Genomic DNA, 14,646 nt, shown 5'->3' on the forward strand with positions numbered 1-14,646 from the left:
CCCAACAGGATATAGTCTCCCAACCGCACACCTGACACTCTGAGCCTCGACTTGGCCCCCGCCACGAATTCCCATGCTAACACGAGAAACCATGGATTATTTGAAAAGAAATGTTTTATTCTCTCCACTCTGCTCCAAGTACCTCTCCCCTTTTCCGGCTGGAGGGCGCTCGGCTGGGGTGGGGGAAGGAGGGAAGGCAAGCCTACTACTTGGCAGAATCTTTCTGAGTCAAGACTTCACAGACTCTCAGAGGCAAATGGGATGTTCACACCATATTAGTCAACAGCTCGTGTTACGATTGGGATGATTCCCAAAGAACACAGTTACTTCACACAGGCCACGGAAACACTCCCTCATTACCCCTCATCTCCTAAACGGCTCCAGAATTAATTCTTGAGTGTGTTAACAACGCTTTACACTTATTCCAAGGACAAATTGGGGAAACCTGAGGCCGTCTGGCGACTTCAAGAAAATTCTCCCAACACTCTGAACTTTCTGCATGAGATGTGGGGACTTAATTTCATGATCTCGGTCTCAGCGGAGGGAGCTAGACAGGGGCTCAGGAGGAGACAGAGCAGAGGTTTGGAGACGTCTAGGACCGCAGGGCATCTCCCTCCTTGGGGGCTTCCTCGCTGCGCTTGCCCAGATCTGTGGGAGAGAAGGAGGCGAATTTTGAAGGGCTAAGCTCACCGCCACCACCCAGACGGGTCCAGGCTGGGAATGAAACGGGGGAGGAAGACGGCTTGGTTCGTCACAATCCAGTGGCCCTCCCTGTCCTCTCTCCCTCTTTCCTTCTCACTCTAATCTTCCTTTCCTTGCATCTACCCACATATTGCCCTTTTCCACCCCACGCAACACGCGGTGGTGGTGGGTGTTTTCAAGAGCCAGAGGGCAGCCAAGGTTGGCGCGGGGCTCAGTGAACTAGGGAGGTGTGTCAGCTCCGACACCGGTGGATGTCCGACCAGTGCCTTCCAGATGGGCTGGCAGAGCTGGAGTGAAAGCATGGCGTTCGTTCCCAAAAACAGGCTTCAGGTTGAAGGAGATGGAACTGGGGTAAAGATCCAGCTGGAGGAGGGAAGGCAGGCGAAGACTCAGGTCATGGCTGAGTGGGAAGCCTGCCCTTGGAGAGTTTAATTCATGCCTTTCACAAGTATTTTCCAGCACGTACGATGCATCATCGCTTGTGCGTAAGCAGTGAGCGAGGCAGAGAGGGTCCCTGCACACGTGGAGCTTCGATTTTATTCGGAGAAGACAGAGAACAAGCAGCTAATACAGGGTGCAAAGAGGCACATACGGGCAAACATCACTAGGGAAATCAGACGGGATGACAAGAGGAACAGAGAAGTAGGTTTATGTCAGACAAATAGTCGGGGGGAGACGCTAAGGTGGAGGGGCTGGCTAAAATGATTTCTGGAGGACGTGAAGGATCTCGCCATGCAAAGGTCTAAAAACAGCACATTCTAGAATAAGGTTTCAGCTGGTGCAAAGGGACCCGGCGTTCTAAGAAAACCCTAGCTCAGAACGGGAGTAGAACATGGCTGAGCATGAACAGATGCTCCACGCCCCGTCCCTGTCTCCTGTTCCCTCCACGTTTCCCGTGCTCACCTGCAGTCTCTGGTCTGGCGAAGGTCTCCCTCAGGCTCCTCTTGGAGGGCCGCTGAGGGCGGGAATAGGGGAGCCCTGGGAACAAGGCCAGAAGTCATTACGACTCCGCGCCATTCGGTCTGGCGCTTTGTACCACGCAACGTGGCTGTGGTTCCTTTATTTCCTTGGCATTCGTGGTACTTAGTGGTTCTCATCCTGGGTCATTTTGCCCTCCCCCCGCCCCCTGGAGATATTTGGTAACGTGCAGGGACATCTGTCATTGTCACAACTGGGAGGTGCTACGGCCACCAAGGGGGTGGAGGTCAGGGATGGCGCTAAACGTCCCGCACATGGACGGCCCACAGCAGAGTGATGGGCACCGGTGCCCAGGGTGAGGAACCGGCCCCAGATACGCGTGATTGCCTGGCAGGCGACAACAGTGGGGGGTTCGGTGCAGGTCACATGCTGCATTCACGGCGTGCCTGCCCCCGGGTGGGTGTCTGAACCTCCACACACCTGTGATTCTTTCCCTTGAGATGTGATGGGAAGGAGGAGGAATCTCAGACATGTCACGTGGCCGTGGCCGGGAACTGCCCTTCCCCCAGCGCCCCGGACCAGCAAGTGGCAGAGGGAGGAATGGAGCCCACGTCCACCAGTTTCCAAGGCCAGCAGTGGGCCCGCGGGGGAGGGTGTGGAGAGGAACCCCACACTCACTCACCAATGGCCTTCCACAGGTCTAGGACCTCCAGAGCTGTCCTCTCCTTCCCGCCGTGGTTTGCGCTCTGAGGAAGGTGGGGCACTGGGGGGAGGGAGAGACAGGGCCCGTGGTCTATGAAATGGCAACAGTAACACAGGGAATCCAGCAGTCCTGTAACACTGTTCCCTGCACGGCGCACTGCCACCAAATCCGTAGGACAGCGAGCTTCGAGCATCCGCACGGCCAAGCGAGGAGGCTGTGGCTCGGAGAAGTCGAGTCAGTCGCCCACCGTGACCCCACTGCTAAGCGGCAGCACTAGGAGCTCAGCCAAACCCACCTACGTCTGGACCCAAACCTCAAGTCCTTGCTGCTCTGCCCCGCGGTGCCGGGAGCCTGGGTTTCCTTGGACCACTGAGTGGTCCCCGCCTGGAGCATCACAGGGACATACGGCTTCCATTGTCCCTGACGCACGCAGCCACGTAGGCAACACATGCTCGGCGAAGGTGCTCGCGGGGAACCGGGGAGCCCGGGGTGAAGGAGCATGAGAGCGGGGCGGGGCGGGGGGAGCGGAGAGTAACCGCTGAGTGTCAGGGGCACCCCTGCGCACCAGGAGTTGTTCTAAGCCCCTGTGGGCAGCAGGGGGCACCATCGTACCCATCGTCACGGATGAGGGAACTAAGGCAGGCACACCAAGCAAGCGGCGAGCTGGGACCCACGCGCCCGTCACTCCCCTTGACTAACTCTCAACACGGGTCTGGAAATAAAACCCGTGGACTTCAGGGACCGTGAGCTGAGGGTCTTCACAGGCTCGCACACCCACTGCCCGTAGGCACTAGGCAGGGAGAGCGCTCAGCGCGGGCTCACTCACCGGGACCCAGGAGATAGCCCACGCTGTTGAGGGTCCAGCCTCCTCGCCCCTGGACAGAGACGGAGAGATCAAGGCTCAGACAGGCAGAAAGGGTGGCAGGCATCCCACAGGCCTGGGCTCACGGGGGCCAGCGGTCACTTTGCCATGAGCATGGCAGGTGGGTTTGCTTAATCCACATTTCACCAGTGAGGAAAGTGAAGCCTCCCTAAAACGCAGCAGCTCGGAATGAAGAGAGAGCTGTAAAACCACGTCTACAAGCCTTCTACATATCGTTACGAATCTCTCTCTCTCACACACACACACGCGCGCGCACACACACACACACACACGGGTTCAAACACAGGCTACATTGCTAGATGGCTAAGCAGGACTGGCTACATAATTGAAGGGGGCCCAGAGCAAAATGAAGATATGCCCCTTGCTCAAACACTATGAAAGGTTTCAAGACAGCAACACAGACCACAAAACCCGGCGCCGGTGCCTTCCGGGCGAGCGACCCTGGCACCAGCTCCGCGCCCACAGCCCAGCTCCCGCTCCGGGTCCCGGCCCTGGGGGACAGCCCAGCTCCGGCTCTGGTCCCGGCAAGCTCCGAGAAACTTGGACCCTGGCAGCAACGCCGGTAGCGGAACCCAAACCCAGGGTGGCGAAGTGCCACGCCGGGGTCTCTGGATCAGGTCATGTGCCAGCGAGTACACCCAGCATGGAGAAGCTCAGTGAACCGCGAGGCGGTGCTGCGATTTTACAAAGAACTTGGAGGGACAGAGAGATTAATTAGACAACTTGCCAGGAGTCATGCAGCTAAAAAGTCACAGAACCAGGATTCCAAATTCAGCAGGGTCTCCACAGCCCATGCTCCCAATCAGGGGCTCCCCGACCGTGGGCCTGGGTCCAGCAGCATCAGCCAGGGCTTGGCACAAACCCTAGGGGCAGAGCCCAGTCTTGGGGACCGAACAACTTAGAATGACCGGGAGCTCACTGAAGGCATCTTTTTGTACCTCTGGGCCATGGCAATCCTTAGGACATTTTTGCTTCCTGACCCTTGTGTCATGTGTCCTACCCAACGCCCGCCCCGACCCCCACCCGGGGTCAAGACGCCCCAGAGCCCGTGGCTCCTGGCTCAGCCAAGAGAGTGAGAAAGCTCTTCTAGGAGGTCAGTGACTGGGGACGCCGCAGGTGGGGAGGGCGCAGGGAGGTCTCACCTGGCGGACAGGTACAGAGGCGGAAGTCTCCGCCAGGCTGAGCAAGATGGCAAGAAGCAGGGCCAGACGGACAGACGGAGCCATCTGAGGGCCAGAGGGGTGGGCGCCTGGAGCTGCGGGATGCTGCCAAGAGAGGGCGACAAGTGCACGTGTCCATTCTTAGCATCGCTGACCTACGGCTGCTACGGGAGGGAACCGCACGCACTGAGCGCACGACTCCCACGAACCCGGACAGCGGCACACACGCGAGACAGCTCCGCCATCGTCAGGGCAGCCGGCCTGTCCGCCGCCGTCAAATACGGCCTCGCGACTGGTTGTTTGTTTTAGGTTTTCGTTTGTTTTGTTACCATGAGCTCTGTCCTGACGTGTTTTCTTGAGCTGCCGCAGACATCCGACACCACTCGAGGCGAGCAGCGTGATGACCCGTGCCCTCGTCTCGCTACGGAAACTGTTTTCTCTTCGTGTGGAAGAGTTTTAGGATCTACTCTCTCTGGGCAGCTTGCAAAGATACCGCACGGCGGTGTCGACTACGGTCACCGTGCTGTCCCTGGCGTCCCCAGCGCGTCTGGTCTTGCACCTGCAGGCCCGGGCCAACCCGCCTCGGCTGCACCCCCCTTCCGATCTCTTCCCCCGAGCGGCTGTTGTTCCCAGATTCCACCCAGAGGTGAGATCATGCAGTGTTCGTCTTCCTGGGTCCGACTTCTCACGAACCATGAGAGCACGGCACCGTACCGTGTCTTCCTGCCTTGAACATGTGGCAGAAAAGTGAAAGGGACAGCCCCGAGTTTATGGCCGATCTCGTGGTGCTCCACCTCGGAACACGTTTATTTAAGGAAAACGAGAGCATTGGTTGAGGGACAGCCCCGAAGGAAGTAGGTACGCGACAGGACACCGGACCGGTGAAACATGGCCCCCCAAGACCCCAGGCACCCCAGTGAGCAAGGTCCAAGACTCGCAGAGGCACTGACCCCTGGCCGTCCTTCTGGCCCGGTGCCTGCCCTGCTTTCCCCATCAGCATGTCCCGTTTCTCGGGGTGCCCCCACCCTCGCCTGCCCCCCCACCCCTCCTCTCACCTCACCGGAGTTGGCAGCTCTCCCCAGCTCTCTGGGGGCCCAGCTCCTCGACACCAGCTTTTATGGCTCCCGAGGAGAAAGGAGGCGGGAAGAGCAGGGGAGAGGGAGGGCGTCAGCAATTAGGGGGAAGATGGGAGACAGTGCCAAGGAAGGAGGGGGGAGTGAGGCTTGCATGAGCTGGCCTGTGAGGTCAGAACGAGGACGCTCCCTGCTGGGAAGCGTTTCTCTGCTTCACCTCAGTTTCCCCCTGCAGACCCTCTGCTCTGAGATGCACACGATGCCCTCCCTCCCGTCTCTGTGCCTCCTCTTTGTCACTTGTCTCAGGCTCTGCGTTTGTTCGAGCGTCCCCCAGCCTGGGTCTGCGTGTTCGGGGCCCGTGTACCCCATTTCGATCCACAGCCCTTTCCTCTCTGCCCCTGCGGCCTGGGTTCTCTTTAGTGTCTGCGCGTCTTCAGGGCCCCCGCCGCGTCCTTGCTTCTGTCCTGCACGACGCACCTGTCCAGGTGTCCTTGCTTGTCGAGCGTCTCCCTCTCCCTGGGAAGCAGGCTCGGCGACAGGCGTCAGTGCGTCTTGCGGCTCACGAGGCCTGGAGCCCAGAGGCGCTCCACCAGCATGGTTTTGTTCCTTGGGGACATTTGCCCATGCCCGGAGACACTTTGGGGCATCGTGACTTGGGGGTGCTTCAGGCCTCCAGGAGAGGGGGCGGCCCGCCGCAGAGAACGATCCAGCCCCAGGAGTCCGTGGCTGGCTCATCCGTACCTTCCTTCCACCCCCGCGGAAGGGAGCTGTCTCATCTCAGTTATAAAACGAAGGCCCTGCAACAGGGGTCGAGGGAGAGCAAGAAACAGGACCATGAAGACCCCGGTTTGCTCCCATCTTTGTTTCCGGGCATCCGTTATTTCTCCCCTAGAGGAGAAGGGGGGGAAAGTGACAGGAAGGTGTAAATGGCTTTGCTGGGAAAGAGCGTGGAGGTGGAGGGGTGGTGCTCGCCGGGGACGGAGGGAAGGACAGACACGGCTGGAAGCCCAGAGGTGGTTACCTGGAGACCGATGGAGAGTCAGAGGACAGAATCACCAGCCCTCGCTTCCTCACTTAACCCGTTCTGGAAAAATAAATGAAGGCAGCCTAATCTCGTGCAAAAAAACCTCCAAAACGCTAAGCTGTGCGAGAAGTGCCGCTTTCTTCGCGTTTCCGTGACGGAGCCCGCTGTCTGTCTTGAGCCTGTATCCCTCTTCGTAGTTCAGAAACGCGGACACGAAGGCCCCTTCCCTTGGTGGACGCTGCAGTTTCCCATCCGACGTTTATTTGGGTCTATTGTTGAGGAGTCAGTCAGGTTTTGGCTAAACAGCCACAGTTCTTGTACGTGTCCCAATGCTGTGGGGGACGCTCACCCATCCCCATCCCGGAGGGGACGGCAAGAGACTGACGTCGCAGCTTATCCTTCCTCCTTCCCTCCTCCTACCTTCCGAAGATAGGTACTGGGAGCCCGAATGTACCGCGTCCCTGTCCACAATCCAATGACCCAATTGTTCTAGCCGGTCAGAGCAGAAAAGGTATTTGCTGGAGCTTCTGGGGAGAAAAAAAGTTCTTCCTTTTTTAACTTTTTACGTCGCAATAACATTAGACTTCCAGGAAAACTGTCCAAATAATTCCCCAATACTCAGATCCTCCAAATGTTTACATTGTCTGCATTTGACGTCCTGATCCTACCTCCACCTCTCTCCTCTCCACAGACACACATATACTTATTCTGAACTGTTTGAGAATAAGTCACAAACTTTATGCCCCCTCACCGCTAAATTCCTCCATGCGTCTTCCTAAAAACGAGGGCAATCTCGAATGTGACCGCAGTGAGATTATCAAGTTAGTAAAATGAGTGTTGACACTGTCCCAATATCTAAGCTACAGACCTTCTTAAAATTTCACCAATTGTCCCAACAATGGCTTTTATGGCACAACAAAATAAACAAACTGAAAAAAAAAAAACAAAAACAAAAGAAACGCCGCCACTCGATGCCTCTTCAGTGCCCTTTACCACTAGAAGATTGTCTCTACTTTATCTTTCATGACCTTGACATTTTCCTTGACATTTCTGTGAGAGGACCAGCATGCTTCTTCTCAGTTTGGGTTTGTCTCTGACACTTTCTCGGGAGTAGATGTGGGTAGAAAGCCACAGAAGAGATCAGGGTGGTGTCGTATCAGTTACGTCCTTCTGGGTGCATCCTGCCTTGGGAGCTCGGCCCCTCAGCTCCTCCTGCTGCTGGTGGGGTGAACTTTCACCGCCTGATTAAGGCGGTGTTGGCCAGACGTCTCCGCTGCAAAGGGAATTCTTGTCCGTCTGTAATTGGCAAATGTCTTGTGGGGAGATACTCTGAGACCACATAAGCGTGTTTCTTCAGTCCTTTGAGAGAGTTTCTGGAAGCATATCTTTGGACTGATATGTGCTCCTCTGTAGGTCTTCCTTAAAAAGCAGCCCAAAGCCCCAGGAGCTGTTCTGCTGCCACCGTGAGGGGGAGCGAGACGCAGGACTGACACTGAAGTGCAGGGAGCAGGATGGGAAGACAGAGAAACTGCGTCAGGACAACCCTGGGCCACCGAGTCACCCCGTTCCTGCACTTCCAACTATCTGCTCCTACGCTGTCATTAAGCCAACCTCAGCTGGATTTTTAAAAGAACAGCTTTGTGGAGGTTGACGGACGTACAAAGGACTGCGCGTACCGATGAGTTTGGACTCAGGCAAGCACCCATAGCGCCATCACCACATTCCAGGCAACAGACGTACCAGCACCTCCCAGCGTCTCCTGTGTCCCTTTGCATTGGCGTGCGTGTGCGCGTGTGCGTGCGTGTGTATATGTGTGCGCAAGAACACGTAACGTGAACTCTGTCCCCTGAACAAATCCCGACGTGGGCAAGGCTGCGGTACAGTGATCTGCAGAACACAGCGTCTAGCACAACCGGGTGTCTTCCCCGACCACGAGGGTGTGGAACTAGATAAACTGGAGAGGTCACAGACACGTGGAAATTAAACAACAGCCAACGGGGAGGAGAAGGAATCGAAAGGGAAATCAGAAAATGTCTTGAGTTAGGTCAGGTGAGTTGATTTCTAGAACTTGCACTGAACACGTCCTGAGAGACTACTCCTCCCACCTCTGCCCTCCTGTCCCAGTTGTCACAGGATGGGCTTGGAAGGTCAGGGCGCCCAAGGCAGCTCGTCCTCCGTGCTCCCATCTGAAGGGGGGCAGAGCACACGCTCTGGTGATTATGCGCTGCGGGCACTTGAAAAAGAGCGAATGTGGGGAGAGGCTTTCCCCACCCCCATGCTCCCCACTCATTCTGCTTCTGCTGCAAACACCCACTAGCATCCAGAGGACACGTTTGCCCACCCCACTTGTTTTCCATCACGTACTTGAAGAAATGAGGGAGGAGAATTCAGCCCGCCCCCAGCTAATAACATGTTTAAGTGTCCAAAGGGTGAAGGTTGTAAACGGAGAGACAAAGTTGGGAAAAAATAGAGAATTAGAGATGACAGATGATAGAGAGAACTGACAGATATAATAGATAGAAGGATGGAGAGATGACAGATAGATGACAGAGACAATTGATAGAGACATAAATGGAAAATCACTGAAAGTTGCCTAGCTGAGGAACAGTACAGGGCCTTAACCACAACTTCCTCACAGTTCTGTGAAGATTGAGTGACTTCCTATTTAAAGTACTGAAGCAGTGCCTGCTACTTAGGGAGTACTCGGAAATGGGACATATGGCTAGGGAGCTACGTAGTTAGACACCTACATGGATGGATGGATGGATGGATGGATGGATGGATGGACGGACGGACAGATAAAATGGACAGTAAGAAAAAGACACAGAGGGTCAGAGAGGATATGTGGATCTAAGATTAGATTCATGCTCCTCCTCAGAGTTCAGGGAACAGAGAAGACATTTGCAGAGCAATGCTAAGCGGACAATCAAAACGAGAGCTTCTGTATCAGACCTCCCCTGTATGCCAGGGACTGCGCTGGTATCTGTATATGGATCATCTCATTTAATCTGAGAAACAGCCCTACAAAACCGGTACTCTACGACCTCGTTGTAGAGGGGAAACGTAGGTTCTGAGAGCTGAGGTAACATGCCCAGGATCACGCATCGCCCAGGGCACAGGGACAAGCTCCGGCCACAGACTGGCTGGCTCGTTGGCTGGCACCCCTAAGCACTGTATTAGGCATGCATTCAATCGTGCGAAGCAGGAAATGAGCATTGCCGTACGTAAATATTCCTACATGTGTCTGATTAAGTCTTCTTTCCTAAATTTTTGAGAGAGAGAGCACGAGCAGAAGGAGGGGCAGAGGGAGAGTGAGAATCTCAAGCAGACTCTGTGCTGAGCACAGAACCTGATGCAGGGCTCAATGCCACGACCCTGAGAGCATGACCTGAGCCAAAATCAGGAGTTGGACACTCAACTGACTGACCCCCCCCAGGCACCCCATGTCTGATGAATTCTTTAGTCCCAAAACCTAGAAGGGAACTCAGTCAAAGGTTGTACACAGTTTGAGGATCTTGATGTGTATTTCCAAGTCATCTTTCAGCAAGAGTGCACTGGTCTGTGGTTCCGGCAGCACCACGGAGGGTAGCCATTTCCTCCAAGAGCTACAACTGTTGGCAGGGGAGGGGGGGCGGCACCGAGAGCATTGGGCGGCTCACTGGGGTTGCAGGAGAAACACCTACCTGCATTACTGACCCAGGATTCACTGAATGCTCAGATTTTCAAGGGCTAGAGCTGGTGAGGCTGGACTTGTGATATCAGAAGGACCAAGATGCTGAAACGACAGGATAGGAATCTGTGGTCAGAAAGAGGAATTTTGGAGTGGACTCCCCTAAGAGTGTTTCTGTGTGAAGCTGAGAGCCAGAACGGAGTGGGGCCAGTGACTGTCCTGGTGTCGAGGGCACTGCTGACACGCACACAGGCACAGACTCGGGTGGTGTGGTGGACTCACGGGCCAGAGTCGCCAGAGACGACCGACAAAGGCAGGGATGGGGAAAGGTGGAAAAGCATGTGAGTAGATACCAAGTTGTGAAAATTTTAGGAGTGCGGAAGATGTGTCAGCCTTCCTTGATACTGAATCAGAGGGTGTGTGGAAAACGGTACAGGGGTGGTTGTGTGGGAGACGATGGGCTCCTTCATGTTAGTGGGGTGGGCTCTATCTAGCTTCCGCTTTCCTTGTAGGGGCATGGATACTATTAGTGGAATTGGAAAGGGCTAGCATACTGACAGGAACGGACAGAGAGCGAGAGCTGCTGCTGGCTCTGCCTGGACCGCTCCCACCAGATATTTCACGGATGGCTCCTCTCCTTCAACGTCTGCAACACAGTAGACTGAAAAATAGGGTAAATAAAATAGAGCTAAAAGATGATAAAGAAGATGGGGCAGGACCTTGACATGGCCATGGCAGGCTGTGTCCTTCTTAATAACTCTGGTTACCATGATGGTTTGAGGTGTAATGCGGAGGGATTGTTACACGTTATCAGAGAGAAAGGGACTTCTTTCTAAATATACATGTGAACGTCTTCAAATTTTACCCCTTTTGAGCTAGGCAGGCTCTACAAATCCGTGCTCACCTCCTATGTTGTCCAGCAATGTGGCATTCATAAAACTCTCCTGGGGTCTAAAAATTTAGACCCACATTTGTTTTTTCAATCTTACCAAAGAAATCCCTTCACATACACATAATAAAGCAGTGAAATGGAGGTCCTTGTACAGCTCAAAAACAAGTTTTGCGTGAAAGCTTTTTTTCTCCTTCCCATCTGAGAAAGGAAGTAAGAATGGGTCTGGGGGAGTCAGGTCGTAAGCATCCTTCCTTCCTGGAGCTCAGCCTTGAGCAATCACCTCTGTCCATTGTGCTGAATATTCAGTGTCCCTCAACCACGGCTTCATTGTCTTGGACCAAAACTAAGGGATTACAATTAATCCTCTAAACGACATAGGCATGCTATCACTTGGGGTTGGGAACTTTGTTTTTTTAAAGATTTTATTTTTATTTATTTGAGAGAGCACGTGCAAGAGAGCACACATGTGAGCAGGGGAGGGGCCAAGGGAGAGGGGAAGCAAACTCCCCACTGTGCACAGAGCCTGACATGGGGCTTGATCTCACCACCTCGAAATCATGACCTGAGCTGAAACCGAGAGTCGGACGCCCAACTGACTGAGCCACCCAGGTGCCCCATGGGGCTGGGAACTTGGGTTAGGATTAAGACCCCACTCCCTTTCCTACCCATAACACAACGACCAGTGTTGTTCCAACACCTCTGGGTTTTCCACTCCTGTGTCCACCACTTCATCCCCCCACACCCCCCAAAGGGACTCAGCCAGTCACCCTGACTCTGTTCGACATCCTCACATCTCACTGCCCCGCCAGGCAGCTGTGGGAGAGTCACACCCCATTGCTTCGCTGGTAAGCTGAGGAATCGGGTCAGATGTTGCAAAGGGGTAGCCCCGACCAGACCCTCGGGCATGCTTTGGGTGCACCAGCTTGTTTGCTGTATGTGTTTTCCCTGTTTGGGCTCCTCTGCAGTGTTTTTGAAGAATTGCAGGCTGAGTCACCGGATTGTAGAGTTCAGGAATTTCACATAAAGATCTGGATCTCTGGCTTCTCTCCACGTGCTGGAGGTCTGTGAACACTGGGTCCAAGCGTCCAGTGGGCAGCCACCAGCCGGGGCTGAGGAGCAGCTTTGGATACAGAGTGTTCTTTCCAGCTCACCACAGACCTCACCAGTCCCTATCGTGTACCCCTAGCTCCTTCACCTGTCTCTGCACTCTTTGGTCCCCATTATATGCCATTTGGAACCCCCTGCCCTAGAAGCCCTCTGACGCTCAAGGTTGAAAGATGAATCTGAGACTTTCCCTTGCGCTCCACGACGAGAAGGGGGCATATGCAGTGGCTTTTAACTGGCTCCCCGCCCTGGGATTCAGCACTTACAATGCCTCAGTGTCCTGGCATCTCTCACTCCCTGGGCTGCTCTGTTTCTTCCGAGCAATAGAGGGACATGGAAGGAGAGCTTCAGAACCAGACGTGCCTGGGTTTGAATCTCAGCTTTGCCACTTCCTAGGTAGCTGACTGTTGATTTCCTCATCTTTAGAAATGATTTTTAAAAAATAAACATCTTCACGGAGCTGTTATGAGAACAATTAAGTGTTGAGACTCTGCATATAAAGCAGCCTGGGAAGGGAACCACTGTGGAAAGATGCCTTCATCAAATATCATAATCACATTTACAGTAATCACAGGCACTAACGGGCCCCAAGTGATGTGCTAAGAACATTGCGCACCTGCCTCACCGAATCCTCCCGATAACCCTGTGGGGTAGGTATTACTGAACCAATGACAAACACAGAGGCTCAGAGAGGTTAAGCAACTTTCCCAAGATCGCACAGATAGTAAATAACCCAGATCCAAACCCAGGCATTGGGACTCTGGAGCCTATTTGCTTAACCATCATGCAGCCCTGCCCCAAAGTACTACTAATCTCCCTGTTGGCAAGACTGGAGAAGAGCGGACGTGGTTGGGTCCAAGGTCACGAGTGAGGACGTGGAAGACACTTTGCTCTTTTCCCAGAAGGGATTCGCCCTCACTGGCGTCTTATCGACTTCAACAAATGCCTCCAAGTCCCTGCTTTCATCCTCTTCCCCCCTCCTCCACCTGTTTTCCACACAGCAGCCAAAATATTGCATTTAAAATACAAGCAGGATAATGCAGTGCCTGCCCCCAAATCTTCCAGTGGCTTCCCAGCATGCTGAAAATATAACCTCTCAGGTCTGCCCAGACGTTCATGACTCATCTTCCCCTCCCTCCTCGCTCCAGCCACACTGGCCTCCTCCCAGCACCAGGCCCTCTCTGCCCCAGGGCGTTAGTTGTGGCTGTTTCCTCTCCTGTCCAGTCCTCCCCAGACCTCCCACAAGGCCCTACTCAGACCTTCCCAACTCTCCAGCCTCCACTGTCTGCACCCAAACATGCCCTGGACTGTTAGTGTCAGCTCAACTGGACAGCGACTCGTTTGGCTTACTGCTGTTTCCAAGGGCCACTTGATAAGGACGTGGCCACAGCAGGTGCTCGTTGAAGATTTCTGAACAATGGAGAGTTCTTACCAGAGGAGTTGCCCTGGAGGCCCCACCCCTTCCCACAACCAAACCGTTTGCAAGGTGACTCTCTGACTTCCTCATCAGGACTTGGGGGCTTTCTCCTCCCCCTTGGATACGGGCTGGCCTCGCAGCTTGCTTGCTAAGACAACAGGTTGCAAGTAAGTGGTGCTGACTTCAGGCTACGCCCGAGGTCTTGCGCATCTCTGCTCTGCTTACTCACTCCCGAAAGCCTGCCGCCGTGGGAAAAAGCCCAGGCTGCTCTGAGAATGGGGACCTTGTCTTAGGCTGACTTTGCTTACTGGTAACACTCCCATCTCTTTCTTCCTCTCTTCCTCACGTCCTCATGCTGTCACCAGGAGCCGTGAAGGTTTTAAGCAGGCAGTGATGAAGGAAGCAGCCTCAGGGTATACTTTGGAAGTGAAATCGGAATGGATTCAGGGGACCAGGGTGCTCCTGTGGTTCACCTCCTCACAAGCAAGTAAGGAGCAGAGTTGAGGTTCGCACCTGACGTGCTGACTCCCCTTAACTGGGGACAAGGGAGGGGTGAGGAGGCAGCAGCCAGGCGGAGCCCCAGGAGAAACCAACTCACCCCCACCAGGTCCTGACAGAGCTGCTGTGCCAGGAGCCCAAGGAGCTGAATGAAGCAGGAGGGAAACCCCGTGTGGCTGACCAGAGTACCTCTGGCCACCTGCAGGTTCCCACAGGGACCATGACAGGCCACGGTCTCACTCCTCGTCGCTAAAGAAGGAAGCAGGGAAGTCGAGGCCCAGCGTCCAGAACCACAGTCCAGGCTCCCTGGTGTGCGGTGCTGGTGGATGGAGACAGGACTGCAGAGAAGGTGGCTTGTCACAGGACGGCTCCAAGGTCACCTGGCCTTATCACAGTGGCAACAGGCAGGGCACACTGTTGGTTTTACCTGCTTGCTCCTCTTTACATGTGGAGTCTGTGACCGTCACACCCTCCTTCCTCGGCTCCCCCATCACCGCTGGTCTGTGCCAAGCCCTGTTGTGTTTAGCTCATTCTCGGCCGACCAGCAGAACCTCGCCAGGAAGAGGAAAGCAAGAACCGGGACCGTCTGATTGGTGGGAGGG

The 14,646-nt window shown here is 54.7% G+C and overlaps 1 protein-coding gene across 1 annotated transcript; it reads right to left on the reverse strand.

The window, feature by feature from the left end:
* Positions 1 to 592: 592 nt before the first annotated feature.
* On the reverse strand, positions 593 to 4,611 carry GALP (galanin like peptide). The gene is made up of 6 exons (XM_026490058.2): positions 4,576 to 4,611; positions 4,349 to 4,432; positions 3,150 to 3,198; positions 2,303 to 2,383; positions 1,606 to 1,680; positions 593 to 648 (listed from the first exon to the last, which is right to left on the reverse strand). Exons 1-6 carry the CDS (start codon positions 4,609 to 4,611, stop codon positions 593 to 595), a joined length of 381 nt encoding a protein of 126 aa, XP_026345843.2.
* Between the last annotated feature and the right edge of the window lie 10,035 nt (positions 4,612 to 14,646).

Source organism: Ursus arctos, unplaced genomic scaffold (genome assembly GCF_023065955.2).
Source record: "Ursus arctos isolate Adak ecotype North America unplaced genomic scaffold, UrsArc2.0 scaffold_19, whole genome shotgun sequence".
NCBI lineage: Eukaryota > Metazoa > Chordata > Mammalia > Carnivora > Ursidae > Ursus > Ursus arctos.

Bases quoted from the DNA above. Each gene is read 5' to 3' on its own strand.
- GALP (XM_026490058.2), bottom strand. From the start codon at position 4,611: ATGGCGGAGCTGTCTCGCGTGTGTGCCGCTGTCCGG. The intron at 2,384-3,149 runs GTGAGTGAGCCC...CCCTCCCCCCAG, and splicing joins GGGCTATCTCCTGGGTCCCG to TGCCCCACCTTCCTCAGAGC. The intron at 1,681-2,302 runs GTGAGTGAGTGT...CCTTGTTCCCAG, and splicing joins AGACCTGTGGAAGGCCATTG to GGCTCCCCTATTCCCGCCCT.